The sequence below is a fragment of the Onychostoma macrolepis genome, chromosome 12, assembly GCF_012432095.1.
Source record: "Onychostoma macrolepis isolate SWU-2019 chromosome 12, ASM1243209v1, whole genome shotgun sequence".
Taxonomy (NCBI): Eukaryota; Metazoa; Chordata; class Actinopteri; order Cypriniformes; family Cyprinidae; genus Onychostoma; species Onychostoma macrolepis.
The window spans coordinates 13,553,738-13,576,604 of record NC_081166.1 but is presented as its reverse complement, the minus strand read 5'-3'; the positions used below and the strand labels follow the sequence as shown (position 1 = coordinate 13,576,604).

The 22,867-nt window shown below is 36.1% G+C and overlaps 1 protein-coding gene across 2 annotated transcripts; it reads left to right on the top strand.

Moving 5' to 3' along the window:
* The first annotated feature begins 720 nt into the window (after positions 1 to 720).
* epas1a (endothelial PAS domain protein 1a) lies at positions 721 to 22,556 on the top strand. 2 transcript variants are annotated; one of them, XM_058793294.1, is made up of 16 exons: positions 721 to 990; positions 6,625 to 6,815; positions 9,603 to 9,754; positions 9,879 to 9,963; positions 11,365 to 11,483; positions 11,573 to 11,775; positions 13,478 to 13,584; positions 16,428 to 16,575; positions 16,661 to 16,878; positions 17,712 to 17,899; positions 18,370 to 18,480; positions 18,971 to 19,371; positions 20,379 to 20,505; positions 20,607 to 20,718; positions 20,801 to 20,941; positions 21,214 to 22,556. In XM_058793294.1, the coding sequence occupies exons 1-16, from the start codon at positions 965 to 967 to the stop codon at positions 21,363 to 21,365; spliced, it is 2,481 nt and encodes an 826-aa protein (XP_058649277.1). In that variant the 5' UTR covers positions 721 to 964; the 3' UTR covers positions 21,366 to 22,556. The 2 variants fall into 2 exon arrangements, with proteins under 2 accessions (XP_058649277.1, XP_058649276.1); XM_058793293.1 differs by having other exon boundaries at positions 20,604 to 20,718.
* Positions 22,557 to 22,867: the final 311 nt, after the last annotated feature.

Below are 22,867 nucleotides of genomic sequence, written 5' to 3'. Positions count from 1 at the left end.
AACAAAACTGACTTGTAAGGACATTTTGTGTTTTTGGATTATTTGAATGACTCACAAAATAATCTGAATAATATATTGCCTTAAATATGCTAATACCAACAGGTTTCTCTGAAGGTTTGGGATCAGCAAACATCCTCCCCTCACCGAAAACTATTGCATCAATGAGATGTTCTTGCTAACATGGTGAAACCAACATGCATGTGTGTGCATTATTGCAAATGAGCTTGATGTAAGATGTAGGCTACTTCAACAGTCATTCTAACCATTACAATTATGATTTCCATCAACTCCATGGTTTCTGAAGTCATAACAGAGGATCGATTACATGTTTGTTTGTATGGTACACTGGTAGAAGCCTCTTATTAAATGGGAATTGGTCCAAGATGGAGTTGAACTAAAGTTAAATCTGTTCCAATTAAGCCCTACTCCTGGAAAAGACGCTTTACTGTTATTTTTCCACGGTCGGCGGTCATTTTTGTTTGTTTGTCCACGTTCAGAGATTAAAATTCAGCCCTGAATCGTTTTGAATCCTTCTTGGACACTTCACGTGATGTTTATTTTATATGAGACACTGAAACTGAACTTTTTCACAGGCCAAAGGCGCACAGAACTCTAGAGCACTCATGTGTGAAGAGGAAGAGCCAGGCGAGAGGTGAAGAGCACCAATCAGTGCACAGAGCTGATACACGCGCAGAGCAGCGGTGGCGCTCGCGAGCTCTTTAGCAGAGTCCGGTCAGTGAGAGTCACTCTGGAGAGGTAGTGCGATCCTCGGCAGTGTTCTGAGACTGCACTAACTGCTCCGGTCATTACTGGAAATGTCATGAGAATGGACATTACGGAGGAGAAATAACTAAATAAAGGCATTTGTGAGAAAATACAGGTTTAAACTTTTTTTTTCCCGGAAAAGTTAATTGAATTCATTATAGGCTACGCAAGACAAGGTTGTCTTCAGCATAGGCGCATCATGACAGCCGAGAGAGAGAAAAAAAGGTAAGGCGCAGGAAACTTTTCATTACTGCGTGGATTATCAATTACGTATTTTCTTGAGTTGTTTACCTTAATTTGAGATTCTCGAATGACACGGGCACCAGAGCGGAGTAAACTGCTGTTTTAACCTGAGCCACATTATCGCATTAAAGGTTTCCTAAACTTACTGGTTTTGTATTTGAACTCATACGGTTTACATAATAACTTTTCCCCCCATAATCTCACCCCGCAATTTTAATTTATTTAAGACTTTGATATTGGAGAGGTGTGCGCGGACCCTATTTTTAGCTCGCTCTTGTTAATGGGCTCAAATGACTTGAAACTTTAGGCTATTAAAAGTCAAGTTCAATTGCTATAAGAAATAAATAACACATTTACTGCATCTCATTATGAAACGAATGGATTAAAATAATTATTCTGCTCAGTATGCATTCATGATATACATACTAAGGCAAAACAAAAAGCAGCAAATCTTTATTCAAAGAGTTGGACCCTCAGAGACCGTCAGCTGCTTAGTGGAGTCTGCTAATAAATAACTACCTGTTGAATTCAAATATCACTGTAAAATGTTTTACCTAAAAGTTTGTACATAAACATTTTGTTTTCATCAACTTAACATTACAGTCATGTTTATTTGTTTCATGAGATTTTAGAGCTCGATTTTCTTATTCAGTAAGTACATTCAAAGTGAACATGTGTGCAGTGAAGTAATATTTTTCTGTTGCAGTAAAAAAATAATAATTAACTTAATAATTAATATTTTTTCTTGAAAACATTGCATTATTTTGAAATTTTACAATTTCTATCATTATGTAAATAACATGTAAAAGATTGATCTTTTACATGATTTACCTTTTACATGCCACGCTGCCATGTTACTCTTACTTTTTAGAGATTTTATGCCAAGTCACTTGACTAGTATTCCCCTTCAGATATTCTAGCCAGAAATTGTGCCAAGTCAGTCATTGTCTTTACCCTAGCAACTCAAATGTCTTTATCAGTTATCATAATATATTTGTTTTTGGTGAAAATTTTGTCATGGTGATCTGCATGGATGACATTCATAAGTCAGATTTTGCCAGATACTGACAACATTTTGATTTAGTAGTAAAATAAGCCAACACTGGCTTTCTGGTGCTTAAGGCATGTTGAAGAGGGGCGAAATGTTCCTCATTGTGCTTCTTGCTGGCTAGTTAACGGGGACGTAATGTTCCAATTGAAACTGAGGTTATCAGATCAGGGTTCACCTCTTTTTTTCATGTGTGAACAGGCCATTATGTTTCCCTACCCTGGTTACTTCCATCACTTTATTCGATTCTTATCTCTCAGCTGGTTTGTTTAACTTGCTCTAAGTGTTTCATTAACACGGTGATGTCTTTTGTAATTAGAGCCAGTCGGTAATGTAATCATTTAACTGTGCTGTTTTAATGACATCTATCAAAGCTTGGTGCAGAGAAGGAATGTGATATATGCAGTACAACTCTGGGTTTAGTTATCATATTCTGTTTAACACCGAATCTTTCACTAGATTATTACTTGGGAAACTAAAGGTTGGCCATTTCTTTGAGGTTAGGGAAAATAGGATTATCTGTAGTGAATGGGCGCTCTGTACAGTCTGGCTCTTGGCTCTCGGTGAACTCTGGCCTAATCTGGTTGAGAGGGGAGATGCAGAGAGAGATAGAGGGAGGAATGGGTTCACATCGGCCTGCTAATCACATGATCTCTTCCCTTTGACAGCTTTTGCTTTGGTTGTGCGTGATGACACCTGAGGCGGTAGGTGATAGGTACAGCAGTCTCGCCATTGTGTTTGCTATAGGTCTTTATATACGCTTTAGGAATCGTGACAGCTCTGTTTCACGCAAATCTCCCTTGAGATCTCTTGCTGAAATACAGACTATCCTCCTGTTGAGAGCCTGACTGACACTTTTAGCGTGAAGAACACTACAAGTGGGAGTGGCTACATAGCTGTCAGTCTTGTCATTTTTTTTCCAGTAATGCCACGGAAGATGAAAAGGTCACAAAAGAGAGGACAAAGAGGCGAAAACGGCCAGCAGGCCTCCGTCTTCAGGCTACCTTGACCTGTAGCGCATTTCTAATTCAGAAGTTGTTTAGCCAGCTATGTCGAAAGCATTTGTAGTGTAGCTGGGGGTTGAGGTCAGCAGCTGGACTGTGTGGGAACATAACTCAGTAGCATAGTAGAGGGCAGAGGACACAACTCCCCTTCATTTGAAGGATTGAATCCAGCCAGAATGTGGTCAAAGGGTTTGTAAAAACTACATCTCTGAAGAGAGATAAACCTTACGTTCAGCTCACAACATCTAAGGGGTGTTTGGGCAGTGTAGATCTGGATTGTGTTACTGAAAAAATAGGCTAGGAGCTCATGCATTGGGTGATGGTTACTGATTCCAGCTGGCTGTGAGAGAAGAGTTTGCTTTATGGTTCATAACAGAACCACTGGAATGATTAAATGTGTATTTTTTGTTATTATAAATAAAGTCTAACAAGTTATGTACAATATTCATAATGCTGATGGCCTTATTAAGCATTTTAACCCTGATTATGCAACGGGTAGATTACACTGATATTCCAGTAGGTGGCGACAAGTGACTGACCTTTGTCACTGAATCATTCACTCAAGTGATTCGTTCACAAGTAGCTTATAACAACTGTCCTTATGAGTGAGTCGTTGAATTGTTTGCTTAACTGGTTTGTTTAAAATACCAATCTGTTTAGAGTGATACTCCAAAAATGGAGTGTTTTGTTCAAAGATGTGCCGCATTTGATTCTGTTTTGACTTGAAAGGACTATTTTTGTTTACGTTACAAAAATTGTTTAAAAAATGTCTCTGGAATTTAAGTTACTCAGTATTAACGTATTGTTTATTGAACCTGCTCTTGCTTGTGTGATATTGCTTAATTATTTGTTTCTACATTTGTTTATTTTGTTGTTTGTTGGGTTCATGGTTTTCCATGCATGTCTTACTTTCAGAATGAAGGAACAATGTGCAGTGTTTAAATGCAGCGAAATGTTTCATTATGCAAATTTTGCAGTCAGCAGAATTTTTTTTAATGCATTAGTTTGTGGATATAAAAATTTGACTGTTATTTCTCATGTTAAAGGAAAATTAAAGTGCCCTACTTTGAAAATGTCCTTGACATATGATTGACACTTTGCATGTATTTAAGAATTGGATCATTTCCAAGAAATGATAAGACATTAGAGCATTTGTAAAAGGGCAGATGCCTTTAGGGATCTGAGATTGTAACTCCAGGTTACATAAAATCATTTCATTAGCATCTGTGTTTTATTGCATAGTATATTAAATAATCTATAATGATAAATAGATTGTATAATTGATTGCATAAGCACTTAAACTCTGGAAGGACATTATTCTGTTGTCATGGAAGACAATCACTCTTTTTTCCCACAAATGAATGTACTGAACACGTGAACTAGATGAGTCTGCATTATCTTTTCACATTTATTGAACCATTTTGTCTGAATTTTTAGAGCTGCACTTCATCTCTTCTCATTAAAACCCCAATGTGGTTTTGTTTATGGTTAGAGACAGAAAGCATTAACAGTTTGAATGGAAGTTGCCGTTCCTCATTTAGTCCCGAGGAGATGCGGACAGTAAATTTATGCATAAGTCCCATGAGTTTGACTACTGAGTAAAAACGATCAGCCATTTCCTGTGAGAAGAATCCATAGTTACTATTACAATGACAAATTTTTTGTGAAAATGTGGGTAGTGGGAGGGTAGAAAGGGGGCATGTCGTGGTTGCCAAATATGCAGCTGTATAATAGAGGCGCCGGTTATGGCATTCCTGCTCCCCCGCACCACACAGTGCACATTTTCCAAAACTCCCAGAGCCAGACTGACGTGAGCCGGGGAATAGGGGACCCACACTGGGATGCTGCTACTGGAATTACACCACTAGACCCTGGTCTCAGCATCGACCTCCCACAGACACTGAAACTTAGTGCTGCATGCAGGCCACGTGTGTTGGTATCTGTGTTAGTGTCTTATAATATGTGACTCATTGGAAAGCACTTGTGGTGTTTTGTCGACAAACAGCGCAGTGTGGCTTGGTTTGTTGTGAGGGTGGCATAGTGAACTGTGGCACACCACAAACAGAGGCCATAGAGAGTTCACTTCTCTCTGCCACACACTCTTTCACACACTGGCAAGCCACAAACCTCAGAAATCTTCTGCCTGGCAAGATAAAAGTTCTCTCTGGATAGATAAATGACCACATATTTTTGATGTGCTTTCTTGAGAATTTCACTGTCTTATATTTTCTTTTTTGGGTGAACTATTCCTTTAAGCTGTACAGTTATTGATAAAATGCTATATGGACTAATTTTTAAAATTTGTTTGTGCATATAAAATTTTGTCTGTTATTTCTCATGCTAAAGGAAAATTAAAGTGCCCTACTTTGACAATGTCCTTGACATATGATTGACACATTTCATGTGTTTAAGAATTGGATCATTTACAAGAAATGATAAGACATTAGAGCATTTGTAAAAGGGCAGATGCTGTTAGAGATCTGAGATTGTAACTCCAGGTTACATAAAATCATTTCATTAGCATCTGTGTTTCATTGCATGGTATATTAAATACTCTATATCTCTATTTCTTTTTTAGGTGAACTATTCCTTTAAGCTGTACAGTTATCGCTTATCAGTTATCAGTTATACAGTTATAATGCTATATGGACTAATTTTTTTAATTATATGCTGCATTACATTTTGTCAACACTTGTATGTATATTACTGTCCCTGGATTGTCAGATTATACATGAACTAACATGCTCAAGATAGACATCTGCATGAGCCCGGCCCTGTGACCTGACCTGAGGTCAAATTGACTGATTGATTTAATTTACCAGTCTCAAATTTAAGACCGAACTGTTTTTGATCCTGCTGTGACTCATTTTTTTTTCTTCGCAAGTGAGTAAACCTAGATTAAAACCTTGATGCACAGATTCTCACAGGTGTGGTTTTGCAATGCTTTTGCTTTGACTCAGCGAAGTTTGTGCTTGTGCACAAAAAGTATGCTTATCATAAAACAAAATATTTAGAAAATATTTTATTTTAATTACAAATGGACCCCAAATTTTACATTTTTTTTGTTTGGTCTCAAAGTAATTTTAGTAAAAAAAAAAATAAAAAAAATGCATTAAGGCACTATCACTCGTACCTTTCCACTGCGTAATTTTGTGGGTCATTTCATTTCAGTCGGAATCTGTGCAATCAGTAGTTACACATGACGGCGGAAAAATATTCACATTGGGTTTCACAAGTTTGGTGAAATTTGACTCACGAATTTGCCACATTGACCAATAGAAAGCTGCTTGGATTGCCTTTGTGTGCAGTGCCTTGTTTTTAATTAATAGATAATTGACTTTCTTTCCTGCAATATCTGACTGTGCCAGCCAAAAGACAACAAGTTATCTTAAACCGAAGTTAAAGTTTATTGTTTTATTGTCCTTTCTACATTAAAATGTATTAAGTACAAAAATGTACAAGTACTGTGTGTGAGTATATACAAAACATTGGCTGCACACAGTATCTAAGTTGAAGCTCAGCTTATAGATTGTGTTGTTTTCATCAACCTCTTCTGTTTTCTAGGCATCCTTCAGAAAGGCGCAAGGAAAAGTCCCGTGATGCAGCACGCTGCAGACGCAGTAAAGAGACAGAAGTTTTCTATGAGCTGGCCCATCAGCTGCCGTTACCCCACAGCGTCAGCTCCCACCTGGACAAAGCCTCCATCATGAGACTAGCTATCAGCTTCCTGCGCACACGCAAACTCTTGAACTCAGGTATGAAGCTAAAAAAAATGTATGTTCTATAATTAGGAGTCAAACTCCATTGTATCTGTTGGTGAGTCACACCATCGCATCTCATAGAGCTGGTGAAAAATTTTAAACTTTTTGAGTACAGTAATTAGGCTTGTTAAATTTCTATCTGACTGTATTTTCTGCCATTTTAAACTTAATCACAAGATTGCCCTCAAGCTTGAGGCAGCTCATGTTGGTCATAAATTGCCATTTTGAATGGATTGTGTTTTTTTGTTTTTTTTGGTGAAAACCATGATACATTTTTCATGATTCTTTGATGAATAAAAAGCTCGAAAGAACAGTATTTATTTGAATTTTTGTAACATTTGAAATGCCTGTACTGTCACTTTTGACCAATTTATTGCTAAATAAAAGTATTAGTTTCTTTCAAAATAAAAATCATACTGACCTCAAACTTTTAATCGGTATCAAAAAGATGGTTTATAAATAAAATGATGTTGTTTCATACTAAAGATGCAAAATTGGTTCAGGTTAGTCTGTAGTATAATTAGCTTTATCTAAACTCAGTAGAGGTCTGTGGTGTGTCCTCATATATACAGCTACGTAAACATGTTTATGTATCAGTGATGTTGGGCTGGGTAGGTCCATGAGATGTCCTGTACTCCTCAATATACAATAAGAAATGCAGGAAGACAGACAAAGAACATTGCACATTGTTTCCAGACTCCATTCCTGACGCACATACATGTGTACAGTATGTGTGCATGTCTCTGAAAGAGAGAGAGAGAGCATCAGACAATGAAAAGGGAAGAGATGGAATCTGCTGATGAAAATGTGTGTGGGTGATGTGGAAGTGGGTGGGGGAAGATGGATGGATGTGGAGAAACAGGGAAAGAGGAAGATGATGAGGTGTGGGGAAATTAGGGGCTGCTAGTGGTATTGTTTTCTGTGAATTATGATTTCTTCTCACACTCTTTTCTTAGCCACAACACTCTCTTCGATGGCGCCATGCAGGCCTTCCTGTGATATTCGGTGTGTTGTATGTGTTTCTGTGTCATGCTTTGACCTTTGAAAGGCCCTGAGATTACAAAACCAGAAAACTGACATGTCATTCGGTGAAGTGTGTGGGAACTATAACTGAATAGTCATAGAATCATAATATTACTGACAGGTGTTAACAAGGTTATGATTCTCTTCTGAACCAAATGTTTGTTCTGGCTGACATTTTGAACTTTCCTCAGGGGAGACATTGTTTAAACATTCGGGCATCATATTGTATCCTGAATTTCCAGCAAATGTCCTTCTGAAGATATGAATCTTTGAACCCTCATTATCAAATTGCCTAAAACAGATGAACCGAAGAGGTCTCAGGTCAAAACGAAAAATCACAACTGAAATCTCTTTAACAACTCCTAGACTTGTACTCTCTTGCTTTTGGAGTCTCATTGTCAACAGAAAATTCTGTAAAGAGTGAAAGTCAGAGTGTTTTTATTATAATGTTATAATAAAAATGTATGTATTATGTTTTTATTATAATTTTAATATATTTTAAAATGTAGTTTGTGCAATGGCAAAGCTTAATATGCTAATTTAGCACTTAATAAATATGTATATTTTTAAGAAACAAAAGAAAATCCTGCACACTACCAATACTTGCAAAAATATCAAAAACAGTAATTTATTGACAACTTTTCAGTCTCAACGTTGTCCATAAATTATTGTTTCGGTCCCAACATTGTCAATAAATTATTGTTTTTGATACTTTTGCAAGTATTGGTAGTGTACAGGATTTTCTTTTGTTTCTTAGTTTTTTTACTTTTTTGGTCTTTTTTCCCACACCTATCTATTATCTGCAGGTGTGCGGTAATTGATTGTTAATTTATTATTTTCAATGTTGAAAACAGTTATGCTGCTTAATATTTTGTGTAAACCATGATACTTTTTTTTCAAATAGAAATATTTTGTATTATAACTGTTTTTACTGTCACTTTTGATAAATTAAATGCATCTTTATTCTATAGAACTATTAATTTATTTAAAAAAACCACACAGACCTTGACCTTTTGAACAGTAGTGGATGTCAATTTTTATTTTTCCTAAGAACTTTTAGAGAAACCTCTGAGCCAAAGTTGATAGTTGAAACATAACTTCCTGAAACATGAAAGAGCTGTCGCTGAGCAGGCTGTCAGAGAACCTTGTTAATGACCAGAAAAAGCCTAAATGATTCTAATAGAGATGGACAGAGAATGGCAGAAAATTGCGATTTCCTGTATTTGGCTGAGAGCCAGAGGAATAAGACATCACAGTAAAGTATTAATAGCACCGGGACGAATGCCGTGGGCTTTGAGGTGGGAGCGCAGACATGGACCACCTGCTGGCACCCAAACGCACAATGCTGACACACAGTTCTGATGTCTGAGCGGGGTTAAAGCCTCAGGGCTCGGGCCCTTATTGCCTGATCTGAATGAGTAGGGGAGGAGGCCCTTATCTGCAGGGAAGCAGACATGAACCTCACACCATGGAGCCTCGCTTTAATTATTTTCTCAAGTTGTTGATGCTTTTCATGGCATTGTGTACCTCAAACATCCTCTCTTTGCTGAACAATCTCAATAGCTTGTTTTTATTCCATGTTGGTATGTGAATTTCATTTGATAAATGAGTCTGTTTAAATGCATCTGAGATGTTTACTTCAAGCTAAATGGTACAGGATATGAGTCTATGTCCCTTGAGTTTGTTTTGATGGTTTGCCAGTGTAAAATGACAAAAATGTCACTGCACTATACTAAGTTGTCTTGTCTCTTGCCCCAGGCCGCACAGTCCAGCAAACCCAGTCACAGGATGACAGCCAGATGGACAGTCTATATCTGAAGTCTCTGGAAGGCTTTGTTGCTGTGGTAACATCAGATGGGGACATGATATTCCTTTCAGAAAATGTCAGTAAATTTATGGGCCTTACGCAGGTGAGCCTCACCTCATTTCCTTTATTCTTGAGAATAATTACAGGGAGAAAACATAAAAGCCTTCTGTTACTTCATTTATAGTGGCTAAGAATTCAACTTTACTTCCCTTACAAACTGTTATCAGGTAGAACTGACAGGCCACAGCATCTTTGACTTCACGCACCCCTGCGATCATGAAGAAATCCGAGAGAATCTCAGTGTCAAATCAGGTGAGCGTAAGCTCAGAACAGTATTACCCAGAAGTACATTGATACAGTTTTTTTACTTGGATATTTTGAATACACTGTTGCCTTTAAAATCCAAATGGAAAAATCTTCCAGTCCTCTTTATCTCTGGATGTAATTTGCTATGGAGATGTCCTTATCTGAAAGCACTTATCACAGTCAGTATGTTACATTTTGTACATTCTTGTAGTGGTTCCTGTGAGGACAAGTCCCCCTTTTTTTTAAGTCCCTTCTGTAGAGACTTTTAGAGGCTTTTTTCCCCTATTTTGTTAAGGCTGAACAAGTTGGAGAAATTTTTATATATATATATATATATATATATATATATATATATATATATATATATATGAAAATTGTGATTGCAATTTAAAATATGATTTTTTATTTAATTAAATTAATTAAAAATATATATTTTTAAATATTTTAAAGAGCTCCAGGTTTGGTGTGATTGTTTTAGGGCTGCACAATTAAAATAAAAAAACAAAGAAAAATTATATTTCAATATATTTAAATCGATTATATCATCAATATAGCTAAATAATTATAATAACAATAAATTATTGTTGTTATTAAAAATATAAGATTACATATATTACAAAAATAATAATATATTACTTTTGTAATAATGCTATTAATAATTTTCACTGTTAAAAAATAATAATAATCATACTTTTATTTTATAGAACTGTAAACCCTCAACATGCTTATGAACTTGATTTACTCAGTTTTATAATTTTTTTTATTAATCTTTTTGTTGAATTTAATTCATTACAGTTTTAATTAAAAAAAGAAATAACAAGACAATAAGATTTATAGCTTTAAAAAGCATACAGGACTGTAGCATTGATTGTATTCATTGGAGGCAATTGTAGAAATTCAGCAGACTTTATTTGAATAGTTTAATTTTTTCACACCAAACTTGGTGTGAACTTAGCCTTTACTCTGGCCTAGTTTCAGTAAGTTACTATTTCTGTTGCTATCATGTAAGCACCGTGTGCTTGCACACTGACACATACTCAGAATGAGAGTTAGGGGGCCTTTCCCCACAGCGAATGTTTCTCCTCCTCTTGTTTTATCTGTCTCTCACTGTCTGTATCTTTCATGAGCTGGTCACCTGACCCTTTTAGAGCTTTTGAGCGAGTGACGTAACTTTCTTGCCATTTCATTGGTCAGTTGGAGATAATCCCTATGCAATAGCACAGAGAACTCAATATACTGTAGTTAAGGTTTCAACAGACTGATTCATTTGAACTTTGCACCTGTAGCGTCCACGGCCCACTTACAGACCAAAGTCCTCAGAATGTGCATGAAAAAAGCTTTATTGCATGCACAATGGTCAATTATAGTAAATGCATGATTTTTAAGCACAAGTTGTTTGATTGACAGGAGCTTTGAATGGCAGAAGAGGGAGAGACATGAGCACGGGCAGAGATTTCTTTATGAGGATGAAATGTACGGTCACCAATAGAGGTCGCAATGTCAACCTCAAATCAGCCAGCTGGAAGGTAAGAACACATAAGCATATCATACATCTTCATGCAGCGCATATGTGCATGTGATAAGTAAAATATGGTGTTGCCGCTCTGTCTGTCAGGTGCTGCACTGCACGGGGCAACTCCAAGTGTGCAGCAGCCGCCCCCCTCAAGTTCTGTGTGGGTTTTCGGAGCCACCCCTCACATGCGTCACTATGCTGTGTGCGCCGATTCCACATCCCTCAAATGTCGACACACCTCTCGACAGCAAGACGTTCATGAGCAGACACAGTATGGACATGAAGTTTATCTACTGTGATGAGAGGCAAGAAATGGTTCACTAATTGAAATATATGTGCATATTGCATATGTGTTTGTGTGTGTGCATGAAAGTGGCCCAAGCTTTTATTTAGACATAAAAGCTACAAAAAGAATCTATGAATTTCATTTAATTATTAGATATAGAATGTTTATACAAAATATCAAACCCGAAGGCATTCGCAAGCAAATGAGACATAAACCAACTTTTTATTTACTTCTAAGCTTGATATGTATATTTATTTATTTTATAATTTAGAAACTAATAAACTTCTCTTTGTGCTTATGCTGTAAAATAAAAGCCACTTAGTTTAGTATTTTGTTATATAATAGAAATATATTATAAACTTTAGACCCCGTGAAATTGCTTGATGATCACATTTAGTTTTTTGTTTGTTTGTTTTCCTGTGTTGATGTACTTCCTATTAAATCTGGAAGTTTATTTATTATTTATTATCTAAAAGCTTTGTAAAGCTCATTTTACTTTAATCTACAGCCATGAATCATTATTTGCCATAGTTGCCAGTCAGCTGCAGGTGGTTTGAGGGGGAGGGACATTCTCACTCTAGACTAGAGAGAATTTGATTGGACAAGAATCTGTGCCGTTCACGATGAGTCATCAATATTTATAGTCTGTTTTTCTGCAAGATTTTATGTGTACAGTATATCTGCTAAAACTCTATTTTATTTGTTTATATTTCATTTGAGGTCGCTGTATCTTTTGTAAACAAACAGTGTTTACCATTGTTTTATTTTGTGCATATGTAAGCGTAGGTAAGCAGCATTTGTGAGTTAATATGTGCATTTCAAAAGTCACTATTGGGAACTCTTATCATACTCCTGTTGTGCTACTGCCTGTATTGTTATCAGTGTGTGTGGTAAAGGAGAGTGATTATGAGCTTTATTGATTAGCTTCATTTCTTGAAAGCATCTAAAGGGCACAATTGTCTTATATAACAAGCCAGGGGAGTTGGTACTGTAAGTAACCCCCGTAGTACCTGTGGCCCCTGGGATCTGCCGTGTGTACTCTAGTTCAAAAGCAGGTTACTGTGGCTACACTACAGTGGATGTGTTGTAAGGAGGGTTAACAGATGAAGTCAGATATTTGCGTGCTTCCATTTAATAGGACTCATTATTGACCGCACGGAGTTCATTAAAAGCCTATACTGGAACAGGAAATGAGAGGCTATTCCAGGGTAAAACTGAAGATTCAAATAGAAGAAAAATAACAATTGCATGAGTTTGTATGGAATTCAACAGCACAAAAAATGATTTGGTGAAGATATTGAGCATTGCAACAAATTCCGCTGTGATTAATAGACAAGCATCTGTCTTCAATCTTGCACTCGCTAAAGTGCTTCAAAAAAAAAAAAAAAAAAGACATGGCCTTTGTCTTTTGAAGGCAGTGTGTTGATACATGAGAGCTGTTCTGTCTTTTAATCCAGCAAGTGGGAAAACCGACATTATAGATAATGATCAGACAGAACAAGTACAAATGTCTTGCTTGAGAGATTTATAGCTCCAATAAACAAGGGTCCCACTTGTAATCATTTGTTCTCACTAAGCATTGGCTCCCAGCAGCACAAGTTGGATTGTTTTCACCAGATGTATTCGACAGTCATGAATCTTGGTTAATGATGTGGTTTAATTCAATCACACTTTGTTTTGACTTCCATTATTCTTATTCTTGTCCTATCTTTGTGTTTCAGAGTAAGCAGCCTGATCGGGTATAGGCCAGAGGAACTTCTTGGCCGTTCGGTGTATGAGTTCTGCCATGCTTTGGATTCTGAAAGCATGACAAAGAGCCACCAAAATCGTGAGTACCTGTTTACATCCACCACACGCAAATCCAGGAGGTTACGAAAACACAATTTGGGTTTCATGTAGACTTGAAAAGACTAAACAGATTTGAATTGGAAATGCCTGTCTGAACAAAGTCTTAGTGTAGACACATGTTCAGTTTGCTTCGTTCTCCGTACCTCCATTTCATGTGCTGGTGCAAACTCACGAGAAACATGCAGGAGCTCATTGTGTGAATATGTCAAGGTCTCAGCTGTTTTGGCTAATTTACCTATCTTTAAATCAATCTCGACTCCGTCCTGAAATGACTCGCGGTCTGGAATAGATCCATGCCTCTCATCTCTGTCCATGGGTAAACTGCTTGAGTTCAAAACCTTGTAGACCTGGGGCGTTCCCATTGGCTTGATGACTGAGGGAAACAGATGTCCCGCCGGGCTCCAGGAATTGTTGAGGGATATTTATAAACTCAATGGTTGTTGCATTGCATTATTTATTTACTTAACAGATGCTGTAGACTCTAGATTTAATGTTTTCGGCTAATTTGCTTTTAAAATTGGCTTCCCAAGAACTGAAACCTACTGTATACAGTAGATCTTACCTTTAAAACAGTTTGAAAAAAATCAATTTTTTTCTCTTTTATGCATGGAAGCCCATTTCTGCCACATAAGAAAAAAATAATGCTTTGGTAAATCATAATATGACATAATTATGACAAATGTCAAAAACAAATTTCTGTAAAAGTTTTGTTTCGCTTGTTTCTTAATTAAGTTTGCCATGCTGAATATGAATCATAGTATTTTTTTTTTTTTTGTGTATCAGAAAAAATGTTGACAACTTATACAAGCTAATCTGTTATTACTCATGCATAAAAATTACATGGTACATGCATAATACTGAGCTAACGGCAGTTCAGCATAAACAGTTACCAAAAGTGAGTTGTCCAAAACTTCAGAAGTGTATGCTGGATGATTTTTGTCTTTTATGACTAGTCCCACAATGTTCTAGAATGTTCCAGAAAGCACTAGAATAATACAAAATATTACAGAATGTTATAGAAATTTTGAGAATGTTCCTATCCTTGCAAAAGCAAGATATCTTTAAAAACATGCAAAATTAGTACAAAAACTTATATGTAGCCTACTAAACCAGCATTTCATAATTAATGATTATTGACCTAAATATTTACCAAATATTAATGCTACATGAAAGTAAATAGTACAATAATAATCACCACAAAATTACAGAGAACTATAAAAAACTTAAGTGATTTTTTGTTATATTATTATGAGATAAAATGTAATCATTCGGAATTATGAGACAATTGACAGTTATGAAATTCTAAGCCATAATTATGAGAAAGAAAGTTTGAATAGTGACAAACAGCAATAATTTTGGGGAAAAAAATTTTTTTGACATTGTAAGTCAGAATTTTCAGATAAAAAGACACTATGTCATAAAGGTCAAAATTACTCAGAATTATGACATAAACGTCAAAATAATACAAAAATGTACTTTTATGTAATGAGTTTGATTAGTGTGACAATTTTGACTTTTTATTCTCAATTATGACACGATGCCATCATTTTAACTTATTAATTCTCATAATTCTGTCTTTATGTGTTAATTTTTTCTTAATTATGATATTTAATGTCATTAATTTCAGCTTTTCATCTCATAATTCTTATGTGACAGAAATGAGCTTTCGTGGTTATACAGTAGAATGTGTTTCATTGATTACTTATTGATTTATTTACATGAATTATATTTCCAATGCATCTCAGGCATAAGCAATGCATAACTTTTTTAGTGTAAAGTTGCACTGAGAGTAGTTCCCTCAAATACAATAATAGACATTTTCCAGTTTCATCCTAAACCACAATATCAACCTACTGTATACAAAGGCTCCTGTCCAATCTTGTTTTGAATGTGATTTTGTTTGTACATTCAGAGGAAAGTGATTTGATTGCTGTTGCCACATGTGGCATAGAGGCTGAGTAGATGGCCTGAATCCCATTATGTGTCCTTTGACTTCATCTGTAACAACCCAAAAGCTCTCAGATTTGCTTGTTCAGGATGGCCCACCTGATTAGCTTGTGCATTAGCGGCTAACAAGCCTTTGAAGTGTGCAGCACCTCTGATCTGGTTCCTCTGATGTCTTTAATCCAGATCAGTGCTCTGGTCTTCTTTACTGGCCTCTTCCAGTGATAAGTACCTGGAGTATTACATAATAGTAAGATCTTTTGATTTGAAAAATGACTAAACTTACATGATATGCAGTAATGGACTTTATTCAAAGACAGTATTAAGTTTAAGATTTACACATTTTAAAGCAATTGCGTTCATATCGCCATTTACATGTTACAGAGCATATCCCAAGTAATGTCATACAAGAAAAGTTAAAGTTGGCATGATCAAATCATTCATTTGCCATTTGTCACAAAATGCTGTAAAACACAGATATTTTTACTAGTGTTTTATTTACATTTTTATTTATTTAAATGTATTATTGAGTAAAATTGTCTGAAGTGTACAAATGTTTTATAATGTTTAATGTAAAATGAAATAATAATTACATTTATAAATGTAAGAAGTCATTATTTGATAAAGAAATACACCAAAACATTAGTATTGTGAAATATTATTACAGTTTATACAATATATTTTCATATACAATAATTATTATTAATAACTGTTTTTTAGATACCTGATCAATGGTCTTTTCAACATGATAAGCTATAAAGAAAAAAGAAAGAAAATTTGTTAAATGCTTTACATTTATTTACTTTTATACATTTGGCATAAATGTTTGTGCATCTGTTTTATTTTTTGTTACATTTAACAATCTATTTTCTTCTTCAGTTTGCAATAAGGGTCAAGTGGTGAGTGGCCAGTACAGAATGCTAGCCAAGCACGGGGGCTACGTTTGGATGGAGACCCAAGCGACCGTCATCTACAACAATCGCAACTCCCAACCACAGTGCATCATCTGCCTCAACTACGTCCTGAGGTATTGTGTTAAATGACACACTCACAGATCCCTGTCACAGTTAATGCTTTTATGATATTCTTCTCATTCTGTCATTATATTTCAGTTCTGTTGAGGAGCAGTCCGTCATCTTCTCCCTGGATCAGACGGAGTCTCTGTTCAAGCCCTACCACATGTGTAACATGGGAGAACTGTTCAGCCAGGGTGGAGCTTCCTCCTTTTCTGAAGCTGAGGACATTCTTTTCACTAAGCTCAAGGAGGAGCCTGAGGAGTTAGCTCAGTTAGCTCCAATGCCAGGAGACGCCATCATTGCCCTGGACTTTGGTCAGAGCGCCATCCGGCACTACTTCAACCATTCCCCCCACAATAGCTTCACCCTCTTCACATCCTCAACCCCCGATTACAAATCTACTCCCATTCTGCATGCATGAACTCTTGCTCCTTCCCTTGGCTCTCCTTACTCTACCTCACAATCACAACCAATCACACACGTACACTGCCCAGGTCATAAGCTGCGATGTTGCAGCAGACGTTGTACTGTAGCTCAGTGGCACTGTAGCTTGGCTTTGCAGCAGGGTACGCAATATGTGACAACGTAAAAGAAAGCTGAATCCATCTGCTCCACAGTACATGGGCGTCTTATGGCTTAGCGTTGGCTTTAGCATAAACAGTTTTGTATTGTATAAAAGTTTTTGTTTAAATTTTTTTTAAAATAATAAAGGTAAATTTTATATTTCAACATCACCTGTGCTTTTGAAGGTTTACCAATGGCAGTCGGCAGTGTTTGTGTGTTTCTTCTCACAACAGGGCTATTATGGGTATACTAATTTCTCTTTTCATCAAAATGCATGTCTTCATACGTAAAACCACTGCATGGGATGGAAATCACCACCTTGTGATGCTTTCAACTCTTCTATAATTTCCTTTTGGTGATGGCTGAGGTTGTTTTTAACATCTTATTTATTTATTCTCATGTAACTCTCACTTGAGCCAGATAATAGTGAGCATTAAACATTTGTACATTGTGTTGTTTAAGGTGTGTCTATCCACTGTTAGATGATTGGCTCTTAATGTAGTAACTCTATGAGACTGCATCTCATTTCAGTTATTTTTATCCCACAAGTGTGTTGACTTGTTACTGTCATGTGCATTTGCAGATAGGCCAGATTTTGAAGAACCGACTTTCTTCTCCAAGTCCACCAAGCTTCCTGTGGTGGCACCGTCGTGGGTTGTGGAGACGCCACCTGATGGCAGTCCTGATAGAAAACTGCCCAACATGCCGTCTGTGAGCAAATGCACACCCTGTTCCACACCCTGCTTGAGCGGCTGCAGCAGCTGTTCTACAGTACGTCCAATATCCAACTAGTTATGTTATATGTCAAAAACAGTAATTTAGTTTTCATGGTCACTTATGGCCTCCCTGTTGAAAAACAAAACAGCATATGCTTGTTAGGTATGTTTCAAAGCATGGCAGCTGGTTTGACCTGTTTTAAGCTCATGAGCTGGTGGTCCTGAGCAGGAGATAGTTGCTTAGGACCAGCTTAAACCAGCTCATAACCAGCTTATAACCAGCTCAGGCCCAGTTTAAACCAGATGTCATGCTTCAAAACATACCTAACTAGCATATGCTGGGTTTTTTTCAACAAGGGCTTTCTCTGAATGTACCTTTAAGACTTATATATTTAAACAAATTCCATGTTTTTTGGGGGGGTTTCCTCCTGGTATGGCCTCTTTAAAAAAGTGATGCAATTAAGATTTATGTAACATTATGGTGTGTTGAAGTGGTTTAATGTGTTGTGGTGTATATGTCTGCAGCCCAGCAGTCCAGTAGATTACTATGGCAGTGGAGAGTGTGATCTAAAGGTGGAGCTGACTGAGAAGCTGTTCGCCTCTGAATCTGTGGCAACAAATCCTACAGACTCCAGGGTGAGTGTGGTACGACACTTACAAGTAATTTAGTCTGTAATAGATCAAATGACATTCCAATTCTAACACAATTTTCCTTTTTTTGTTTCATTTGTAGTCTTTGTCTTTTGATGAAAAGACTGATTTAGACACATTGGAATGATATCTGCAGAAAAATTTGCTTTGCCACCACAGGAATAAATTACTTTTTAAAAATATATTAAAATAGAAAAGAGTTATAAAGAGTCACAATATTGTTGTCAAGAATAGCAGCCTTAAGCATGGGAGACTTCTTTAAAGAAACATTAAAAATCATACCAAACCCAAACTTTTAAATGGTAGTGTATAATGATCATTTTCAGCTCTTTCATCCCAATTCTGGGCATACAGACTAAATTCTACATTTTTCTTCTTCTAAAAATATTGCTAGTATATTTTTAGTGTCTTTCAATATTTGTTTCTCATCAACTGCATGTTTTCAGTAATTATTTGGTTATTTAACTGTGTGCAGTTGGACCTGAGCGATCTGGACCTGGAGACTCTTGCTCCATACATCCCAATGGATGGTGAGGACTTCCAGCTGCACCCCATCTGCCTGGAGGAGCCGGTGTCTGACACAGGTCCAGGCCTGAGCACAGCCCTCCAGCACAGCTTCAGCAGTGTAGCTGACCTCTTCCAGCCCCTGGGTCCATTCCCTCCTGACAACAAGAGTAGCACTAACACATGTCCAGACACGGTTCAAGTGCAGCCTTACCAAACCGCACCAAACGTCCCACTTTCCTCTAAGGAGGGTAGACAGATTCTTCAGTGGTCCCCTGACCCACCCTCACAGTATATTAGATGCATGGATGACCGAAGCGCAGCAGATCCAGGACAAGCATGCAACTTCACCACTGCATTACCACAGCAAACGTGAGAAGAGTTCATCATTACCTTTCTAGTGTGTTTTGTATTGCAATACATAAACTGGGCATCAGTGATTAACTAGATTAGGATTTACACAAAGAAATCGTCTTTTGCAAGAAAGTGAATTGTGTTACATTTTGTGTAGGTAAAATGCTGTAGTCACTTTTCATTATGACAATACCAGTAATGTTGTTTTCTGTCATCAGTGTTTGAGGACATCTTATAGTGTAAATACAGCTATAAATGACTGAAAATATGCAAAAAAAGTGTAGTCTATTACAAATTAGCATGCAAATAGATGAAAAAAGAACACCAATTGCAAATTAGTGTGCAAATATGTTGTAGCTGGAACAAGGATGCAGCTAAACAGAGAATTTCACACTTTTTGATGTCAAGGACAACCAAATATAAAAGCAGCTATATATTTTTTATGCATAAATCTCACTTACATTGTGAGGAAATTTTTTTTTCTATTTTCATAGCACTAAAGCCAAAAGAGTTTAATATATTATCTGGAAAATGTGTACATTATGCTAAATTATATATATATATATATATATATATATATATATATATATATATATATAAACGTAGCAGAATGTTTTAAGGAATATCAATGCATCGCTGTCCTTTACATAAACTACATTTCTAAAAGTTTGGAGTTGGCAAGATATTTTAATGTTTTTAAAAGTTTCTTATTTTCACCAAGGCTGCATTTATTTGATCAAAAATACTGTAAAAACAGAATTATTGTGAAATATTTTACAATGTAAAGTTACTATTTTAACTTACTGTAAAATATATTTCTTCCTGTGATGGCAATACTGAATTTTCAGCTGTCATTTTTTCAGGACATTATAAATATCTGTCACTTTTGATCAATTTAATGCATTTAATGCTGAATAAAACTATTTATTTCATTCAAAAGGAAAAGAAAATGTTCTTTTGAATGGTAATGTACTATAACAACGGTCACGTTCATTCATCGATTTCATTTTTCTTTGTGTTTTCAGATTTTTTGAGAGCTTTGCCCCTGTACAGAAACGCATGAGTGTGGGTCAGATAGCTCTCGTCAACAACTTTAAACGGAAGAGGCTGTCAGAGTTCAGTTCATCATGCTCTTTCACTGATATTCCAAAGGTAATCTTTCAGATCTCATCTGTAGATTAATGGAAATGCGTAAAGTTCACATAGTGAGACCAAAGACAGAATATTAATATTAATATTAATGTGTTCAGCAGGTGGTAGCTCCTCACAAGTCTGCAGATGGAATGCAAAAAAGGATGAAGACGATGAACGTCGACAGCTGTGCCTTCTCTGTCAGAAAGTCTCTCAGCACAAGTGTGCTAACAGGTACATCAACTCGCTCTTAAACATCTTGTTTTCTAGTTTTTCTATACTGAAATTTACACACTCCTTTGTTCCTTTTTGACAGATAAATTTACATGTATGCAAAGTGGATTGGTGGCTCCTCACGGCTGCAGTCAGTCTCTCAAAGGAAGCTCAGAGGATCTCAAACAGCATTTCCCAGAGTCATTCAGACAATACCACATGATGCCTCCACACAAACACACAGGTCAGTCTCCAGCCTTTCTAATATGCTGATTTGGTGCTCAAGAAACATTTCTTACAATTTTCAGTGTTGAAAACATTGTGCCGCTTAATATTTTTGTGGAAACTGATGCATTTCAAGATTCTCTGATGAATAAAAAGTTCAAATTATTGAAGTCTTTTCTGTCAATTTTGGTCCATGTCCTTGTCAAATAAAGGTTAATTTCTTTTAAAAAGAAATCTTACTGACCGTACACTTTTGAATGGTAGTGCATATTCCTCTTTTATTTTTGACAGGCATGATAAGTCAACTGTTTGGCCCATCGTTTGACTCGTACTGTCTGCCAGAGCTGACACGATATGACTGTGAGGTAAATGTACCTCTACAGGGAAACCTGCATCTGCTTCAGGGCAGAGACCTCCTGAGAGCTTTAGACCAGACCACATAGACCCAGAGCTTCTTCAGTGATCCATTCACCCATCTTTACCTATTATGCTGTTGTCTTTTACGCATGTATCATCAGCCTTTATTTGGACGTATTTGTACATTTTCCTTTAAGACCTGTGTAATATTTTAGTATGTATTTGAAAAATCTGATTGTTACTTGTTTAAAATGTGTTCAGATGTACCATATTCTGTGCTATCTCAAACTCTAATATTGTCCTGTGCCTTCAGATGCTAAATGCTCTTAACATTTATAATCAGATTTACCAGATGTTTCACTGTTGCAAAGTTATATCTCAACTAACTAGAATATATACAATATACAATAATATATATGTAGTTTAATGGTAGTTTTATTTGTAAGTTATTCATTCAGCTTGGAATACAACTACTGTATTTGCATAAATCAATGACGGATAAGTGTTTTGCCAATCTATTGCCTTAAATATTTGCTTCTGTGTAGCTCAGAAACATGTCTGTTTTCCCATTTAGAACTTCCTCTATTCCTTTCACAATTATGACAAATGCTGTATTAAATGTATAGTTTCTGTCATCTAAAGCACTTTATTTTAAAACATGCAAATGGAAGACCAAACTGAAAAGCCCTAGTGTAGTGGTATGTCTTGGCCATCTTCTCAGGCCCATCTAACACTAACCATTCTCTAAAATAACTCCCATCTTCTTTCTTTGAAAACTGAACTCTAAATTTGCATTTTATTTTCTCATACAAACATATCTATTGTGTCTACATTAGATGAGGTCTCTGTAGATCTCTGTAACACGTAAAAAATGTTTGTATTTGGTGTTCAGAAGTGCCTTGGTACTCGTACAGTACACAGAGATGAATCTGTAGCTTTCTATTTTACAGTACATATCTATATATATATATATATATATATATATATATATATATATATGGTAGTTTAAGGTTTTTAGATTTTGTATTAAATTTTGTGATGTGTGACCTTCTTGTGATACTCTGGGGTTTCTGTGTGTTTCTTAACAAAATATATTTAGCTAATTTAATCGTATATCTTTGAGAGAGTCTATGATTGTTTATTCTCAGGATAGTAGCTTAAAGTAACAAGCATTTGTATTTCAGTCTTTCTTTGTAGCATTAAAATATATGAAAGATTGTATTATGTCTAAAAGAAATTAAAACGTAAATGGTGCTACTTACAAATCATTCTCATCTTGTTCTTCCCATTACCCTTCACTTAACTTAATGCAAGTTTTTTGTTTTTGTGTTTGTTTTTTTATTTTGCTTTATTGTTGCAATAATAGGCTGAATAATGGACCAGTGAGCCTTATATAAGTAGAATTAGAATTAAATTAGTGATTATTAAATTGTACCAATTTGGTGCAGGATGATCCTCTGTAATGCAATTCACACCAGAAAATTTACATTGCACCTTATGTACAGTCATGGCCAAAAATATCAGCACCTTTGGTAAATATGATCAAAGAAGGCTGTGAAAATTAATCTGCATTGTTAATCCTTTTGAT

What these genes read in the sequence shown, in the direction of transcription:
- epas1a (XM_058793293.1), top strand. Translation starts at nt 965, where the DNA reads ATGACAGCCGAGAGAGAGAAAAAAAG. An exon ending in GCTGCAGCAGCTGTTCTACA is followed by an intron (nt 17,900 to 18,369) that starts GTACGTCCAATA and finishes ATATGTCTGCAG; the next exon opens with CCCAGCAGTCCAGTAGATTA. An exon ending in GCCTCCACACAAACACACAG is followed by an intron (nt 20,942 to 21,213) that starts GTCAGTCTCCAG and finishes TATTTTTGACAG; the next exon opens with GCATGATAAGTCAACTGTTT.